The sequence below is a fragment of the Physella acuta genome, unplaced genomic scaffold (assembly GCF_028476545.2).
Source record: "Physella acuta isolate Inbredline_101_S28 unplaced genomic scaffold, ASM2847654v3 ptg000669l, whole genome shotgun sequence".
NCBI classification, from domain to species: Eukaryota; Metazoa; Mollusca; class Gastropoda; family Physidae; genus Physella; species Physella acuta.
In genome coordinates, this window is record NW_026732188.1 from 173,183 (window position 1) to 193,705 (window position 20,523).

The 20,523-nt window shown below is 35.5% G+C and overlaps 2 protein-coding genes across 4 annotated transcripts; both read right to left on the reverse strand.

Moving 5' to 3' along the window:
* Positions 1 to 6,575: 6,575 nt before the first annotated feature.
* LOC131949014 (uncharacterized) lies at positions 6,576 to 10,842 on the reverse strand. Of its 2 annotated transcripts, none has more exons than XM_059310767.1 (4): positions 10,750 to 10,842; positions 8,522 to 8,621; positions 7,829 to 8,066; positions 6,576 to 7,503 (listed from the first exon to the last, which is right to left on the reverse strand). In XM_059310767.1, the coding sequence occupies exons 3-4, from the start codon at positions 8,028 to 8,030 to the stop codon at positions 7,181 to 7,183; spliced, it is 525 nt and encodes a 174-aa protein (XP_059166750.1). In that variant the 5' UTR covers positions 8,031 to 8,066; positions 8,522 to 8,621; positions 10,750 to 10,842; the 3' UTR covers positions 6,576 to 7,180. The 2 variants fall into 2 exon arrangements, with proteins under 2 accessions (XP_059166750.1, XP_059166751.1); XM_059310768.1 differs by having other exon boundaries at positions 10,718 to 10,842.
* Positions 10,843 to 13,386: 2,544 nt separating this feature from the next.
* Positions 13,387 to 20,236, reverse strand: LOC131949000 (uncharacterized). Of its 2 annotated transcripts, none has more exons than XM_059310750.1 (3): positions 20,160 to 20,236; positions 15,464 to 16,390; positions 13,387 to 13,583 (listed from the first exon to the last, which is right to left on the reverse strand). In XM_059310750.1, exons 1-3 carry the CDS (start codon positions 20,174 to 20,176, stop codon positions 13,466 to 13,468), a joined length of 1,062 nt encoding a protein of 353 aa, XP_059166733.1. In that variant the 5' UTR covers positions 20,177 to 20,236; the 3' UTR covers positions 13,387 to 13,465. The 2 variants fall into 2 exon arrangements, with proteins under 2 accessions (XP_059166733.1, XP_059166734.1); XM_059310751.1 differs by lacking the exon at positions 20,160 to 20,236 and adding an exon at positions 17,482 to 17,539.
* Between the last annotated feature and the right edge of the window lie 287 nt (positions 20,237 to 20,523).

The window sequence follows — 20,523 nt, forward strand, 5'->3', positions numbered from 1 at the left end:
ATCTTTCTATACTCAGCTTTAAACTACAAATAAAAAGCCCTTTGTAATATTGGTAACGACGCAACTCATCATTAGATAGCCTTTACTTAATCATAGTTAACATTCCTACTAAGATGCTATTTTTAAAACTCCCATAATGTTTGAGTTGTGTTGTAAAAATACAAACAATGAACTAAATAAAAATTTAAACGATTTCGATTACTTAAATACGTATTTTAAAAATTTCATTTTAGACACACTCAAAAGATTACCTGGGTTCGGCTACCTCAGTTTCTAAGTAAGCTAACATACACATTTCTAAACAACACGTACATTTTCTTTCACTAGTTTTTTTTCCTTCATTTCTCAAATATTTTATGAAAGGCAACAATACATTTAAAAATTCCTGTCAATATCCAATGAGAACTTCATCTCTCATACAGGTAACCAAGAAACAATCATATTTATTTTGAACGATTTTATTTTAACAGCTTGCACATTTTTATTTTGTTAGGGCCAGTTGATATTTTCCTTTGCATATAAACGCGCTATTGTATTTTACATTCTTAAATATAAAGATTAGTAGGTAGGCTTATATTTGACAGTGTAAGTTATAGCCTATATTGAATATTGGTATTACAATTCATATTCATTATTATTATCCAATCCATTATTCAAGCTACTTCAAAATTACAAAACATGTTTTTTAGATATATAAATAAAATAATATTTGTAATTATTGCAAGGAAAATAGGCACCACACAATCAGAAGGTAAGGGGCTGTGGATGGAGACTGGCATTGAGAGTGATGGTACCCGGATACATTCATGGAAGCGCTTTCGCACACGCTATTAAACACGCGCACACACAGGCAAACACACACGCACTCACACAAGCACATGCGGCAGGAGAATTGGTCCTGCACTCACACATACACGTTTCAGTAGGCGTACGTCGAACAACTTGCTGTACCGGTGCTGTATGTCTGGCTGCTTGCTGTACCGGTGCTGTATGTCTGGCTGCCTGCTGTACCGGTGTTGTATGTCTGGCTGCTAAATTTTGCTGAGCTGTATGATACACTTGGGTGACTCTTGTAGCTACAAAGTAACTTTCTGTTGGTTTCTTTTGGCCATGAATCCCTCTTTGTATTTCTTGGAGCTTCACTTCTTCATGACCACTTTCCATCCTCCACAGCTTCTTATCCACACCTATCCACTTATCCACACCTATCCACCTATCCACACCTATCCAAGTAGCTGCAAAATGTGTTACATTTTAAGTTAATCATATGCTCAGTTATAAAAGCGTATGTCTACGTACACGTAGCCCTATTTGAATATATGTGCAACTACACATGTACACTTACGCGTAATAATGTACACATTAACATACATGCGTACACGTAAACATGATTTGTTCGAACAGTTCGGGGAAGCGTTGACATGTACACAAACAGGTATCAATATACATGTATTTGTATTTATGTATATCTATGTGTATCTATTTATATATGTGTATAATATATATATATATATATATATATATATATATATATATATATATATATATATATATATATATATATATATGTATATATATATATATATATGTATATATACATAAATATATACATATATGTATATATATATATATATATATATATATATATATATATATATATATATAATATTATGGATATATATATACGTATATATATAATATAATATATAATATATATATGTATATATTTCTGTATATATACATTCATATTGAATATATACATTCATAGTGAATATATATATATATATATATATATATATATATATATATATATATATATATATATATATATATATATATATATATATATGTTTACCAGTTAAAAACAAAGTTATTGGTGCTTTAGCAACTCGCAGTCGAAACATTGTTTTACCTTTTAAATGGATTTAAATGATTGATTTTTATGTGTACTGACCAGAAAATTTACTCTGATGATTAAGATGTGTGTCTTAGAGTGGACATTCTTCAGACATTTCAGAAAAAACACAACAGACTAAATTTACCAAAATTTTTATTTTTACACAACTTCATGAATGGAGGTTTATTGGCACCTTATGTAGCATCCCAAGGACGATACTCATAAATTGACACGACTATGCTCATAGACATGATAAAAATTGAAAAAAATGAAACAATCGAAAAAAATAACTGATTACAAAGCATAAATCGTATGTATGGTGACAAAACCTTTTGAATCCCCCCTCCCCCACACACACCACAGATAGAGAGAGAGAGAGAGAGAGAGAAAGTGAGAGAGATATAGAGAGACAGAGAGAAAGAATGGTCACACAACTGTTTTTCTACCACTCAGGAAGGTATGACTTGATTTTTTTGCAGGATTACAATACTTACTATATACTACTACAAGCAGATTCAAAATAGAAAAATAAAATTGGCCAATCAAAAAAAAGCTTGAATGTACTGTATTTTGGGATGGACTGAATCTTTAGATAGAATAACGTTAATCACCGAAGACCACCAACATTAAATTGTCGGATTTGTTAGAAATTTAGCCATCAAGTTGAAAATAATATTTAAAAATCTCCATTAAAAATTCATAAACATTAATTCCTAAACAACCTTTCATTTGTATAGTTTTTACAGAGTAAGGTAGAAGATAAAATGAAACAAAAATACACCCTTCTAAGCAGACAAGGCTTATTCATTGAACATACGGGAAGCAGTTATGATTAGTAACATCGAGAGCCTACTATACAATTTTTTAGCCCCCAGAAGCTCTCGGTAATTATAATGGATGAAATTGTATTACGTGATTCAAACTTCAGTCAACTGTAAACAATCAAACCCGGAAGTTGACAAATCAAATGCCTTGATATAAGTGGAATACTGATCAAACTAACAGAACCATCCCACTGAGGAATTAAAAAGCAAATCAATGTGACTAGGCCTATACTAAAAAAAAAACAACACCTAGACCTACTTTAATGTAGGAAATAGACTCGAAGGCAGAAAACCCAGACTTTAAATATTCTCGATTACCCAAACAAACAATGGTCAATCACGTCATCGTGTTCACCCCCATCTTTGGTGCGGTTTTCCCGATCACAAGTTCTTTTTCATCCTAACACTCAAGGCAGAAAACTAACATTTGTGTTAACTTTTCAATAACACGACTCAAATTTATACCTTATTATATTCACTAAAAATAAACATATACAATTATTTTCTTCAAATTTAGTATTGCACCAGTAGGTCTATTTACGTAACAATGAAGTACAGTGTAAATTACAAAAATATTTGAACAGTTTTAGGTATATTTAAGCGTAAAAACAACAACCGATTAGGCCTACAAAACAGAACACTGTACTTAGACAATATTTAAATGGACGATTAAATACTTAAGAAGGTAATTTTTTTAAGTTGATTTTTTTAAGTTGATTAAAAATAAGAAACTCTTTTGTTTAGAGCAGGGGCGTAGCGAGGGGGGGGGGGGGCGGGGGGTGCGGACCGCACCGGGTGACACCATTTAGGGGGGTGACACCAAGGCAAAAACTAGTAAAATATATAGAGAAAAACTTGAGGGGGGTGCAAAACGAAAACTTGAGGGGGGGGGGGTGCAAATCGAAAACTTGAGGGGGGGGGGGTGCAAATCGAAAGTTTGAGGGGGAGTGCAAATCGAAAACTTGATGGGGGGGGGGGTGCAAATCGAAAATTTGTCCCCGGGAAGGGTCGTTACGCCTCTGGGGGGTGACACCATTAAGCGCCGCACCGGGTGACACCCGACCTCGCTACGCCACTGGTTTAGAGTTATTTTAAAATTTAAAAATTATATTCATAAAATTCAATACATTGTCTATCTGTAATGCATAAATAAAACTTGTTTTTATAAACGATATATATATATATATATATATATATATATATATATATATATATATATATTGTGGCATGAAAACTCGTAAAACCCTGTTCAATGAAGGCAGGAAATCAGCTGTGCCTCGAAAGCGAATTCTAACATATCAACAACATTTAAAGTAGTGTTATTTACATTTGGTCATGAAAAACTGATAAAGCTATTTTAATTTTTTTATTTATTTGGATTGTTTTTGTTTTATTTTGAAAAAAAAATTCGGCAAATAAATAAAAACAGAAACGCCAAAAAACCCACAACAAACCAATGGACACGAGCGAGAAAAGTCTCAAAGGTATTTGAGAGGTGCATAAATTAATTTAAAAATCTTGCACGGCGTAGTTACAATTAATATGGTTATAAAATCCTGTCTTTCTGGTTATTTTTGGACTTTACTAAAGATTGGACGTATTTGATGTTTTTAATATTTTCGGTAACTAAATAAAATTTAAAAAAAAACAAAAACAATTTGGTTTTCACGTGTAATGGCGACATAAACAATGGCATCCTGCTATTGGATAGGCCGGCATAAATTGTATTGTATACATTGTAAGCTAAAAATAGAAAACTAGGTCATGGGGTTTTAATTTGCATTGTTATTTAAAAACTTGATCTGCAAAGTTTTGTAAACAAATAGTTATCGATCACTAAGTTACTTTACAACCAATCAATATTTGTCTTACGAAAGTGAAACATCCGGTTATAACTTAGGCTTGATGAAAATAAATAGAAATGTAGCCTTAAACTCAACAAATTATTTTCAAGTTCTCTGGATTTGCAACTTTTATAGCATTTATTCTAAAAATATAAAATTTCTAAATTAATTTTAGGCTTAAGTTTTATTTTTTTATTTTTTTTTACGGTCTAAATCTAAAAAGCACGTTTTTACTCCATGTCAACAACATTATAGAAGGAATCTCGTCAACTCGCTCGCCTCCCTTAGATTTATGTTTATCCTTTACTGATATGTCAAAAAATCTTAACGATTTGAGAATTTTGTATTACTCTCGTTAAGAACAAGTCAGCTTTGTGTTTAAATGAATCCATTGGAAGTGCCATCCCAATTCTTACTTTTATCTAAGTAGATCCACCATAGTTTAATGAATCCACTAGGAGTACCATTCCAATTTATACTTTTATAGAAGTTAATGCATCAAAGTTTAATGAAGCTCACTAAGGTTGTGTTGCAAAGTGCAACCTCCACCGATCATGTTCTCTTGGCTTAAGCCACGATAGGTCAAGTTAATTCTCCTTGAAGTCTTGTTTTTAAATATTAATCATAGTATAAATAAACTTTATAAAAACACAAACGATAAACTAAAAGAAAAAAAAAGAGTCAAATGCTTATTTCTGAAACACCGTGGTCAAGACCCACTAAAAAATTGACCTCGGTACGAAACGACTAACACACTGTCTTATGTAGCTAACAGATACATTTCTTAAATAGAAGTTAGTTTTCTTTCAGTCATCTTTTTTAATTTCTCAAACATACATTTAAAAAAAATACATTTTAAAATTTCTATCAATGTCATACGAGAGCCTTATCTCCTATACTGGTGCCATATTAACATTTTTATAATGTTTGATAATACCCGTCTTAAATATGCAATATTTTAAGAAATTTGTGAATGATTATTTTTTTCCTGGTTTAAAAGCTTTTATTTTTACATCCCCAATGTTTCGTGTTTAATAGAATAACGTTTTGTTAAATAATGTTCTCTGCTGGTCAGCATAATACATGTTGTCCTGCAGCGGTCCGGCAGATATAAAGATGACCTCACCTATGTATGACCAAACACAGCATGAGGCAAAATTTACTTCCGCAAAGAAGTCTTGCACGATGTAAAATGTATGGAAGATACAACTTTTTGAAAACAACAAGCAATTTTTGTATCTGTGTCCATTTCCCCAAGGTCCATTTGTGTCCATTTTCCCAAGGTCCATCTGTGTCCATTTTCCCAAGGTCCACCTGTGTCCATTTCCCCAAGGTCCATCTGTGTCCATTTTCCCAAGGTCCATCTGTGTCCATTTTCCCAAGGTCCATCTGTGTCCATTTCCCCAAGGTCCATCTATGTCCATTTCGCCAAGGTCCACCTGTGTCCATTTCCCTAAGGTCCATCTGTGTCCATTTCCCCCAATGTTCCATTTCGTAAAGATTAAACTATTTATTTTACAGCTCATACGTACTTAGCTGTTCTTAAATTCCTTGGCATTTTCCTTTGTCTCAAAAAACTATTGTGTTTTTACATCCTTCAGATTAAAAGATTTATAGGACAGATTTGATAGTCCACCTAATATAGTGTTATTTAAATTCGTTAATGACAATATGCTATCCAATTAAAATTTACAAACGTTTTATTTATCACGAGATCCAAAACAAATGTTTCATACAGAAATTTTTTTCCATATTATAACTATCGACTTCCTAAATTCTGCCCACCTTATGTGCCGGGATGTGTCTCCCCCCCCCCCCCCTTCACGCCCCCTCTGATACAACCAAATTATACTACACCATATTGAGTTGATTAACCTGAGTTCTAATTCATTTAACAAAAACTTAAAATATTAAAATAATATCTTGATAGTTTGGAAACAGAAAGAAAAAAATTACAATAAAAACATAAAGTTTATGAAGAGCAGAAAACTGATCCATTTTTTTCTTCTTTATTTTTGCGTAGTCAAGACATGCCCATACGTTCTCGTTGGCTTACACAAGACATATAACATACAACCGTCCAATCAGTTACCTGTATGTGATGATATACTATCGTCCAATATTGACCTGTATGTGATGACATACTATCGTCCAATATTGACCTGTATGTGATGACATACTATCGTCCAATATTGACCTGTATGTGATGCCATACTATCGTCCAATATTGACCTGTATGTGATGACATACTATCGTCCAATATTGACCTGTATGTGATGACATACTATCGTCCAATATTGACCTGTATGTGATGACATACTATCGTCCAATATTGACCTGTATGTGATGACATACTGTCGTCCAATATTGACCTGTATGTTATAACATACACTCGCCCGATTAGTTGACCTGTATGTGATGACACACAATCGTCCAATTAGCGGACCTGTATGTCATGTCATCTTCTAGTCACGTGGTAAGAGAACACCCATGTCCAGGTGACCTCGCCAATGGTGACGGGAGACCAAACGAGATAACGAGGTAAATATCTGGCTAGCGTGCTAGACAAGTTGGGCAGCTTGTTTTGTTTTGGTACTAGCTAGTTGAATCATGGTTTAGAAATTAGATGCATCCAAAAAAAATATAAATAAAACACACATCAGAAACAAATAAGTTATTCCCGATCCAATACTAACGGCTGTTAACAAATCAAACGGAAAGCTGTGGCGGGCAACGTGGACATACTGGATGCGTTGGGTGTTGTATTGTGAGTACACTCTAGTAGTTCTTGGCAGAGTTTGAGTGTTGACGGCAGTTTCAGTTGCCTGCAAGTTACCGTCAGTTCTGTTGAGAGATGGCTGTGCCGTTGTTGTAGAATTCATCGAGTTCTCTAAGGCGGTCAAACGTTGGTCCATAGATGTTATTAGGGCACGTGTAGCTGTAAATATTTTTAAAAACCATTTGAAATTTATATTGTTATGTTTAGATTACAAGTACGCTTATACTCAACCGCATATTCACACGTACACGTACACGTACACGTACACGTACACGTACACGTACACGTACACGTACACGTACACGTACACGTACACGTACACAAACACAAACACAAACACAAACACGTACACAAACACGTACACAAACACGTACACAAACACGTACACAAACACGTACACAAACACGTACACAAACACGTACACAAACACGTACACAAAAACATACACTTACGCTAATGCGCACACGCGCACACCTAAACGTACCTGCAAGTAATGTTTCAAGGTTCTGGTCAAGCGTGTCTGTGTTGACCTCTGCATCTCCAGGAGCTGGGTTATTGGCCTCATCACCATCATCCTCTTCCATATCATCGTATCCGTCATTTTCGTATTCTCCTTGGAGATCTACGTTCATTTGATGCATCAACATTTCTACATCTTGAATAGTCCTTTCAAAAATATTATCCATATTCCCGTTCCAAAGATGACAACAGCTATAGAGTAGCTGCAATTAGTTTTGTACATTTTAAATGCATCAAATGTTCGACTATGCATGTACATTTCAAAGTGTACGGAAACATGTTCGTATGCACCTCATCTACACATGTACGCGTGTACACACTTACACATGCATGTGAACGAATACATGTACACACATACACGCATATTGAGACGAAACACCAAGAATTTGTTCACAATTGTTTTAAATATCTTTGGAATTTCAGCAGCCTTAATTGAAGCCTGAATTATCTTTAAAGCAAATAATTTTGGATTAATTCACATAACCAGCGATATAGAGCAGTTTAATGACTATGCGTGATATAGTTTTATATAGATACCCCGGTGCTTAAATAGATATGATAGATATAGATAGTATAGGAAAATAGAGAAAAATCGGATGTCTAATCTAAATAAACTAAATTACGGCAGAAACAAATCTAAATATAGACTCATATTTACCTTTATATTTTAGGTTTTACAACAGATTGTGCTGTTTTAAACTTTTTGCAGAGATTAATTGTCTAAATAACAGAAGTGTTTCTTTAAAAGATTTAACAAGCTGTGGAAATAAAGGAACGTAGAAAAACAGTTACTTTTGCAATCAATCTAATTCTAATGTTTTAAATAGAAAATAACTTATGTTTTCATATTGAAGTTAGTATTTACCTTACCTTTGTATAAATAAATACATAAATAAATATGTGTGTGTATGTGTGTTTATGTGTGTTTGTATGTATGTATGCTTGTGTGTGTGTGTGGGGGGGGGAGGAGGTCCGAACTATTGAATTTAAAAAAAGCATGAATTAACTTTTCGAATAAAAAAACCACACTACCTATTCAATAAATAACAATACGATAAACGATTTTCAAATTTTCACCGCGTCTTGCTATTTTACGCACAGTAAATTAAAATATGATTTAATAACGTCCCAAGTCGCTATTCATTTACATACAAGATTTTAAAGTTGCCATTTAAAGTGTTCGCGGGACGTTATTATATTAAAAATGTAATCAGAAATATTATCAGAAATAATAGAAGATATATTTTCAGATATATTATCAGATATAGTATCAGATAAAGTATCAGATATAGTATCAGATATAGTATCAGACATAATATCAGATATAGTATCAGATATAGTATTAGATAAAGTATCAGATATTTTATCAGATATAATATCAGATATATTATAAGAGAGAGTATCAGATATAGTATTAGATATAGTATCAGATAAAGTACCAGATATAGTATCAGATATAATATCAGATATATTATCAGATATAGTATCAGGTATATTATCAGATATAGTATCAGATATAGTATCAGATATAGTATCAGATATAGTATCAGATATAGTATCAGAAATAGATCAATACAGTTTCGATCCAGAAATTTTAAAAAGGGGTATGTATAAAATCTGGCGCATGCTTTAAAAAAATTATGAGACTTAAAAAACAATATTTTATGTGTTTTTTTTTTTTGCTTTTGCACAATTTCGTTGAACTTTTTATATTACTAATATAGGCAACTAAAAGAAATTCGATAAAATAACGAAGAGAATATTGTTAATTGGTTCCGTGTAGTTAAGGCAATAACAGATGCTGATATTAATTTGTATAATTTAATGACAATTACTGCCAATAAACACTTACGTATATATATTTTTTAAATATATTTTTGAAATTAAAAAAAATAGCTGATTTATTAAAACATACTCTTTTAATAGTCATAACACTGACGTCACATTAGAGTTGCCAGTGTAGTGTGATAGAAAAAGGGAGGGGGGAGGAAATATGTCATAGCGTCATTTATAACAGACGTACTTTGATATATATATATAATGTCGAATACAGATATGGATCTAGAAATAAAGTAGAAACACTTTTCCAGTTTCCCTCACGTGCAAATAGAAAAGCAGGCTCTTAACGTATGTACTTTTTAAGCTATGATTTTAAATAATTTTTTAAGTAAAGGCAGAAAAAAACGTTGAGACACAACGGGCTGGGCCAATAACAACTGAATACAGTCAATATAGTGTGGACCAACAGTTATAGGTATAATATAACTAAAATTGACCTATTCTACTAGCTTTTTTATAATTACTTGGTGCATATTGAGATAATAATGGAAGTAAATATTTAATATATTTTTGCTTTTGTCGGATGTGTAAATAAACGATATGGTTCTTGTTTTAGTCGGATGTATTTTAGTCATGTATAAATGAACAGTATGGTACTTGCTTTAGTCGGATGTATAAATGAACAGTATGGTACTTGCTTTAGTCGGATGTATAAATGAACAGTATGGTACTTGCTTTAGTCGGATGTATAAATGAACAGTATGGTTCTTGCTTTAGTCGGATGTATAAATGAACAGTATGGTACTTGCTTTAGTCGGATGTATAAATGAACAGTATGGTACTTGCTTTAGTCGGATGTATAAATTAACAGTATGGTTCTTGCTTTAGTCGGATGTATAAATGAACAGTATGGTTCTTGCTTTAGACGGATGTATACATAAACAAATCAGGAAGCTGACGAACCAAACGCCATGATAAAAGTGGAATGCTCGACAGTAAATTTTACTGAAATAACACTAGTTAATACAAGGACGAATTCAACATAATTAACTTCTTAAATATTAATTACTCTAACCTTAATAAAACAATGTTCTTTGAAAAACTTACTTCATAAAATTCAGCTGCAGAAAATACCGAAATAAAAAAAAAAAGTGGACGTAAAAATATCTATGGTACCTAAACAAAACAACTGCCTAGTCTATGAATACAGCACGTTTATTAACAGTGGTGTTTGGTGCAGATTTTCCCGATTGACAATTCTATTTATTCTTTTAAAACATCTAAAACCAGCAGATAGCTAATTTATTTATTATTTTATATACTAATAAAGGTATTGAAAGTGCTCTAAATAATAATGAATGTAGAAAAATGTTTATAATAACTATCCTATTTATTCACTAAAAGTAAATTTATAAAATTGTTTTCTTTCAATATAATAACACACTGCAATTAACATTACATAAAATCACATCGTGGATTGAAAAAGTATGTCAGTTTAATTAAAGTATTTTCTATAGATACAAAATATAACACTCGATTATTTACAGTGATATACTTAGCCTAAAGATGAATAGAACAGCACACATTTCTTGTTGTAAGTGGAAATAGCTATTTTACTCAAGTTGGTCACCCAAATATTTTAAAACTCAGTTCTATTTATAGATATATTAAATATAAATAACAAATGATTAAAAAATATAAATGTATATATATATATATAATATAAATCTGTAGAATATTTATCTTTTAAAATATATAAATTAAATGCGTTCATCAAAGCTGTTTATCATAAACAGTTCATCTATTTTTTACCTCATACTAATCCCCTTCTGGGACATAGGCCGCTGACAAGAGCTTTCCAGGCATCTCTGTCCCGGGCTAGTCTCTCCACCTCTCCCAAAGAGCAGAGGCGTAACGACCCTTCCCGGCGCCCGGGGACAAACTTTCGATTTGCACCCCTCCCTCAAACTATCAATTTGGCGCCCTCCCCCCTAAGGTAGGCGCCCGGGGACATATGTCCCCCCTCCCCCCCCCCTCGCTACGCCTCTGCCCAGGTGTACCCAATCTTCTTGGTATCAGGCCTCTCTGTCCTGGGCTAGTCTCTCCAACTGTCCCCAGATGTCCTGGGCTAGTCTCTCCAACTGTCCCCAGATGTCCTGGGCTAGTCTCTCCAACTGTCTCCAGGTGTCCTGGGCTAGTCTCTCCAACTGTCCCCAGGTGTCCTGGGCTAGTCTCTCCAACTGTCCCCAGATGTCCTGGGCTAGTCTCTCCAACTGTCCCCAGATGTCCTGGGCTAGTCTCTCCAACTGTCCACAGGTGTACCCAATCTACTTGGTATCAGGCCTCTCTGTCCTGGGCTAGTCTCTCCAACTGTCCACAGGTGTACCCAATCTACTTGGTATCAGGCCTCTCTGTCCTGGGCTAGTCTCTCCAACTGTCCCCAGATGTCCTGGGCTAGTCTCTCCAACTGTCCCCAGGTGTATCCTGTCCTGGGCTAGTCTCTCCAACTGTCCACAGGTGTAATCTACTTGGTATCAGACCTCTCTGTCCTGGGCTAGTCTCTCCAACTGTCCACAGGTGTACCCAATCTATATGGTATCAGGCCTCTCTGTCCTGGGCTAGTCTCTCCAACTGTCCACAGGTGTACCCAATCTACTTGGTATCAGGCCTCTCTGTCCTGGGCTAGTCTCTCCAACTGTCCACAGGTGTTTCCAATCTTCTTCCAGGTCACGTCTCCAGGTCTTTCTTTGTCGGCCTCTTTTCATTTTGCTCTGTGGATTCCAGGTAAGGGCCTGTCTTGTTATGCTGGATTCAGGCTTCCTGAGTGTGTGGCCAATCCAGTTCCATTTTAATTGTCTCTGGGGGATCTCTACTTCCACTGGCAGTTGATTTGTCCGTTGCCATAGTACCTTATTTCTGATGGTTTCATGCCAGCGTATTCGAATGATTTTTCTAAGGCATTGGTGTCAATGCTTTAATAGTTATTTAAACTGCTCTTACAAATTTAATGGTTTTTTTCTGGGGCTTCTTCACAAAAACATAGATTTAAAAAAAAAATTCACTGTATTATTTTAACATCCGTCTAATTTCAGGAGTAATTGATAGTCTGCCAGTGTAGTGCAGTGGCGTAGCGAGGTCGGGTGTCACCCGGTGCGGCACTTAATGGTGTCACCCTTCAGAGGCGTAGCGATTTGCACCCCCCTTCAAGTTTTCGATTTGCACCCCCCCCCTTTCAAACTTTCGATTTGCGCCCCCCTCAAGTTTTTCTCTATATCTATGTTTGGCCTTGGTGTCACCCCCCCCCCCCCCCTAAATGGTGTCACCCGGTGCGGTCCGCACCCCCCCCCCTCCCTCTCGCTACGCCTCTGGTGTAGTGTTATTGAAATTGTAATACTTCAATACATTATTCGAGTTAACTTAAACTACACGTTTTATCCCCACAAGACTTGAATAAAATATTTACTTCCGTCTTTACAAATTGAAATAACATCATTTCAAAGTAAGTTTCAGAGGTGTTTATTTTGTTTTGGTATTTGAAAGTGGACATATTTTGTGATGTATAAGATTATGTGTGGGTCCCGGATGGTTAGCGGATCTTGTGTGTGTGATGGGGTGGTAGGTGGGGGAGTTAGTGTTGTTTATTGAGTGTATATTGTGCTTGACTTTAGCTTCATAAAACACATATTTTTTGCAAACTCATTATAACTAACAGGACCTGAATGTAATTAAGATATCAAATAGTGTCCCGTATAACACGAGAGTTGTGTGCCAACAAAGAGGAACTTTTTGTGTGTGCTATTGAACACACTATTGTGCGTATCTTTCACTCCTCGGGAGAATCCGGGTTGTCATGGCAACCATTCTTCGACCTCTTTGAACTTTGTTCATCATCTTCGTGTTGTCGTTTGCGTGTTCCAGTTTGTGTGTCCTGTTGGACTGACCTGCATGGAAGGGGGGGGGGGGAGGGGTGGAGAAAAAAACGAGACACTTAAAATATAGTTAAATTCTTTTTTAATTGTTTTATAATTATACGTGATTTGCTAGATCTCTCATAATCAACTACAAACGACTGGGTAAAGTATATATACATGACATGTCATATGTCATTAAATGACACATGGCATGTATGTCTGGAAAGTAACTCGTGCTGACCCAACTAAAGTTTTTTCTACTGTCCTTTTGTACAAAGGTAAATTAGTGAAAGTCCCTACTTTACATGTCAATATATTCTGATTTACAATGTATAAATAGTTCAGATATTAATCAAATCCGGAAACACTGAGTATTATATAACTTCTTAAAAGGGGAAAGCATCGTGTATTAACACTAGTTAAATATAAAATAAACAGTTGTCACCAACACCCCCCCCCCTTCCATCCCTTTCTGATGAGACCACAATAAAACATGAACAACATGACGACAAATGTTGGGTTTAAACCTTAAATTCCCTCTCAGACCGCCTAGTTCACAGGAAGGATGACACCAGCATAGGGTTAGAATTTTATCATCATTTTATTAGTCGCCTATACTTTACCCAATTCAAGCCAGGTACCTCTTATAACTGAGTAGGCTCTGGGGCGTATTACTGCCTTGCTTACGGATACTTTACTCGAGATTTTCTAGTTAGTGTTCTTGTGATTTAATTAACACTCGGCCACGCTATTAATTCATCAATCATCGTGGTAACTTCTGCTAACAAGACAAACAGTACAAATCAGAAGTGTTTGTCCACGCACGAGCAGGTGGTGAAAATACATTTTCATTATAATCAGGCATGACTTTATTTGTATTATTCTCGTTTCATTTTAACATAATCACCATTTAAAACAACAAATTACTTAGCAATTTTTTTAAAAAGACGTTTTTACAGTCGAAATTAAAGTGTTTAATTAAGATTAACACTGACGGCTGAAATTAGTGGGTCGTGCATAAATAGCATTACACAGCTAGAGGGAGGGAATTTGAGGTTGTAGTGGCAAGGTGGGGGTCGATAAATGTAACGCATTAAAGTTTTTACATGGAGAACCAACTGGTACTTCAGTTAGAAATATGACAGAGCGTTGTAGAGAGGTGTGTGTGTGTGGGTGGGGGGGGGGGTAGTACATTGTGTCGATAGGGAGAAGGAATCTGGATTTAAGTGATGACGTGGGCCTAATCAAGCCTCGCCTTTCTAATGTAAACACTATTTATTTCTTTTTATCTTATATAACATAAATTAATCTAAATATATAATTCTCTTCTGGGAGACGCTAGAAAACAAGCTGCAAACTGCGCCTTGCAGTCCCCTCTCTTCCTCTCTATCACTACCACCCCCCCCCCCCATCCCACATGGTCTGGTGAGCGGTGTTCACTCTAAATGTTTACATTTGTATAGCCGAGTTTAGTGACGGCTATTAGGGGCAGATAATTTAGTTTGAAACGATTTTAAACTTAGAGGAGGAAACTAAGAGGAGGCCGCTTTCAGGGGGGGGGGGGGGGGTTAAAGGGTAGGGGTTGAGGGAAAGGGGGGGGGGATAGTGTTTTAAAGCAAATTAATATTTTCAGTGGCAGCATTGGTACTGTCGAATTCACAAATTATGAATTACTGAAAAGTAGAAAATAAAACCACTAAATAGCGGATCGGCTCGTATATTATATTTTGAAAAAGAATTAGTATTTAGGAGATATTATAGTTGTTTTTTTAAATAAGGTATACCATAACTTTTGTCTATAGTCTATTGTATGTTAATAACAAACGTTTCATCAGCTACCTTTGTATTTATCTTTTCGACAGAGATCAAACGAATAGACAAAGATTAAAAAAAACAACTTGATCACATACCTGTTTGTCCAACTTTGTATAACGGTAGATTTCCCGTCGCTGTTGATGATATTGATCTTACCACAGTGTCTCACACGATCATTAGGTAGAAGCCCGTCGGCGTAGTGGTTGATGATGTCGAATTTAGGGCAGCTCCCCGCTAGAAAAAGTGTGGAGATCCCGGGGATGTTAAAATTAATGTTACCGCAGGAATCCACACGAACATATGGTGGAAGAACGTCAGCAGGGATGTCGGTACCCTTGCCGGTGAAAATGTTGATGTTACCGCAGGAATCCACACGATCATTGGGTGGAAGCACGTCAGCAGAGATGCTGGCACCATCGTCGGTGGTGATGTTACCGCAGGAATCCACACGAACATTGGGTGGAAGCAAGTCAGCAGAGATGCTGGCACCATCGCCGTTGATGATGTTACCGTTACCGCAGGAATCCACACGATCATTGGGTGGAAGCACGTCAGCAGAGATGCTGGCACCATCGTCGTTGATGATGTTACTTTCAGAATCCACACGATTATAGGGTGGAAGCACGTCAGCAGAGATGCTGGCACCATCACCGGTGATGATGGTGATGTTACCGCAGGAATCCACACGATCATTGGGTGGAAGCACGTCAGCAGAGATGCCAGTATCATCGCCGTTGATGACCGTGACGGTCGTGGGTCCGCTGATGTTTGTGGTCGATCCGTTATTGACAAACGTGATCAGATTGCTCACTACCTCAGCTGTAGAGAGCGCTGCCTCCATCCCCTGTGAGCTTGCTTGTAGACTTTCACCCATGGCTGTCATTGAGGTCTCTAAAGCCTGCGAGCCTAACGCCAAAGATCGATTCATCTCCTCCATGGATGTCGCCAAGTGTCTAGAGCTCTCCTGCATGGTTTGTTCCATCTGCCTCATACTTGTTTCAAATAGCGACCACATTTTCCTGCTGATGATGGTTGTATAACTGAGTTAATATTTTATGTATATATATATATATATATATATATATATATATATATATATATATATATATATATATATATATATATATATATATATATATATATATATATATATACAAATATATAGCTTGTTTTGTTTGTTTTGTTGGAGTATTTTTTTTAATTGGTTGATTGATTTGTTCATTCGTTAAAATTACTAATTCACTGGATCACTGGTTGAGTGACTCCTTGATCGATTCATTGATTCATTGATTGACTTATTGATTTATTGATTCATTCATTGATTCGTTCATTTATGTATTGACTCATTCATTGATATAATGAATATAAATTAGAAGATGAAATGTACAAAAACACGTCTAGTCTCGGTTCTGGCCTATTTTAACAAAAAATACCTGCCATCTCTCTGCCAACTGAGACATTGACTAATTAACCAATTATACTATGGACGGCTATTTCTATTACTAAACTTGACGGGTTGCCACTAACTCATTAAATTTAGCCCTCCAGTGATTAACTAAACAGAGAATGGATAACAGTTTATTAGATATACGTATTTCTGGAGCCTGTATATCTAGACATAACGATCATAAAGAAATAAACGTAGCAATTCACGAACCTAATGGTCTAACTAGATCTAGAAAGAAATCTAGATCTACATCTTGATCTAGAGTCTAGATTCTATATTTAAAACATACTAATCTAGATCTAGATATAAGTCTATATATTTTGGTCTAACTAGATCTAGAAAGAAATCTAGATCTACATCTTGATCTAGAGTCTAGATTCTATATTTAAAACATACTAATCTAGATCTAGATATAAGTCTATATATTTTGGTCTAACTAGATCTAGAAAGAAATCTAGATCTACATCTTGATCTAGAGACTAGATTCTATATTTAAAACATACTAATCTAGATCTAGATATAAGTCTATATATTTTGGTTATTGATCTAAGGTCCCAATAAATCGAACTGCAACTCCTCTGCTAATAAGAAAACACACCTGATATCTGGATTAAATAATGTTACCCACATAGTATAAACCTGACCATTGTTTGAACAAAGACTTACTTATCAACCGGCTGTGAAATGAATAAAAATTCCGACTTTATTATTATCCTCTTGGTCAATGACGTCATACAGTTCAATATGCGGTTTTTGCGTGCTTTATCTAGATCTCAAGTTTTGTTTACTTTCTTATACGAAGTATAGAATCTAGAGAAAGTATTGTAATCGTGCAAAAAAAAATCTAGATTTTTTCAAATCTCGACGCTTTACACCTCCCTGAGTCGGAAAAACATAGTTTTGCAATCTTGTCCGTATGTCTCTGTGTGAGTGTGTATGTGTGTGTGTGTGTGTGTGTGTGTGTGTGTGTGTGTGTGTGTGTGTGTGTGTGTGTGTGTGTGTGTGTGTGCAAACACGATAACTTGAGTACCGTTACAGCTAGGTTGATAAAATTTCATATATAAGTATTATATCAAAATCATAGATCAGTAACAAATTTTGAGCGATTTCCAATAACCGGAAGTGGAACTTTTTCTACTTTGCATCTTTCAAAAGCCTGTAACTTGAGTACTATTTCAGATAGATAAATACAATTTCACATGTAAGTAAAAGATCGAATTTTCTGCCTTCTGACAAATTTTGAGTAATTTCCGTTGACCGTAAGTCGTAATTGTCACTATTTCCGATTTCTCAAAAACAAAACTCATGTGAATTTATAAAGTACTAATAATATTCCGCACTATTATACACATCTTTATTCGCAGAGTTTCTTCCAGGCATCTCTTCGGGGGTGGGGGGTGGGGTGGGCGGTGCCCCCTCCGCCCGAAGAAATTCTACCGCCCCCCGAACGAGATGGATTTTATATAGTAAACATACACTTTTACTAGTGTCCGCCCCCCCCCCCCCCGAAAAATGTTGACCGCCCCCCCCCCCCCTCAAAATTTCAAAAGCCCCCCCGGAGATAAAAGTCTGGAAGAAACACTGTAAATTACTCGGCGTTCGCTTGGTGCGCAATTCTTTTTTCTATGAGATTTTATTCTATTTTAAAAAGTTTAAGTATTTAAAATGGATTAAAAATTATAACTATATCCCGAGTTCCCATCCCCAGTTGTTTTATACAAGAATGTTCGAGAAAGTTTAGGGGAGTTCACTCCCGGTTTATTTTTTATTTTTTCAGACAGGACTACATTAATTTTGCAGTTCTTTATTAATCGTATAGAGAACTGCAAAATTAATGTAGTCCTGTCTGAAAAAATTAACAAAAAATAACAAGATTTTATGCACTAAAAAGTAGGAAGTAAATGATTTTCTAAATAATATAATAATGGACTACTTTTAAAATAATTATAAAGAAACGTGTGGGTCGCATTCTAAATTTTCGTAAAGGTATTCGCTTTTTTATAGCTATTTAAACAAAATCATTTATTTTCTACCTTTCAGTGCATTGTTATCTGAAAGCGTGTTATTAAAACAGTTTTATGTTTTTTAAATTTAAAAATTTCGATACTTTAAATTTTTTTATTATATATAAATGTATTACTAAAAACGTAGGCTATTATATTGGGGAAAAAATACCCTAAATTAGAAAGCGTAATTAATTATTTAGAAATTAATTAAGCATCCAAATAAGTTAAATTTGCTGTAACATGCCCTTTACCATAATTTAGTTGCAATAGATCACAGGGCGCTAGGTAAATGAATGCCTAATAAAACGTTACATTTGTGTCTTGCTATTATTTGTTTGAAATATAGACATTGGTGCCATTGAATAATGTGACGCATCCGGACGTTTGATGAACATATCACAATAGGTGGGAATGTGGGCAGGGCTGTAACGAATATGGCGGGGCGGTTTGATAGCAAACCCAACAGTCAGACCAACCCGTCAGTGTCAGGCTGACATCAGACCAACCCGTGCCAGGCTGACATCAGACCAACCCGTGTCAGGCTGACATTAGTCAGACCAACCCTTGTCAGGCTGACATCAGTCAGACCAACCCGTCAGTGTCAGTTTGACATCAGACCAACCGTGCCAGGCTGACATCAGACCAACCCGTGTCAGGCTGACATTAGTCAGACCAACCCCGTGAGTTGGGTTTCAAAAATTCACGTTCACTGATGTCCTTTGACCATACAGAACTCAGTTATTTGTACTCAAAAATTTGCCGATACATTTTTTTAAAATCATTATATTTAAACCAAAGTATCTTGTTTAGCCTTTTTCTCAATTTCTGTGATAAATGTAAACAATTAAATTTAAATTGCTTTTAGCTTTCTTTAAAAAAGAAATTAATAATAAAAACTTAGGTTGCATCCAATCTTCAGTAAAGCCCAACAAAAATCGAACAGTCAGATTTTTATAAACATATTTATTTAAATAACATCGTACATGATTTTTTAAATATTGAATGGGCGTTTCGAATAATTTTGAGACTATTCTATTTTGAGTCCATTGAATGTCGTACAAACGCAAACTGTTGTCTATAAATAGAAAGTCTAAGAGACCGGAAGTTATTTATAGGAAAAGTTTCGTCACAGGATAAAAATAAAACAGGAAGTCAACTAAATGTAAACATATGCCTAGGACGAAGCTTTCTAGAAGGATCGCGAATTTTAATATGTTTTCGATTTAAACTTTTACATTTGCTTAATTATAGAGATGGTGTAGCCTAACTTAAGGCTCATTGTCAAACTCCTTAGTAATTACCAGTGGTAGATTTGTGAGGCATTTTAAACCGTTTTACCTGTCGTTAGCAGGCATCTAGGCTGTAAGCGTCAGGCGGACATTTTAAAAGTCGACGTCCAGTCACCCACAGATAACTGCTACAGGGCCCTTGACTAAATACTTCGACCGTGTTCTATAAGCCTAGTGGAGCGGAACGTAAATTGTTCTATAAGCCTAGTGGAGCGGAACGTATTATCTAGGCCTGCGAGAACAGGCATCATCTGTGTTTTACTGCTGTAGCAGTGTCAAGATCGTGTATCTGTGGATTCGAATTAGTTGAATACCCTGATAAGTTTTCTCTCGTGAGCAGCGCAGGCCTCATATCCTGCAACTGGTCAGACGGAACTACCTTATTCAAGAAGGATTTTCAAAGGCCGCCACGG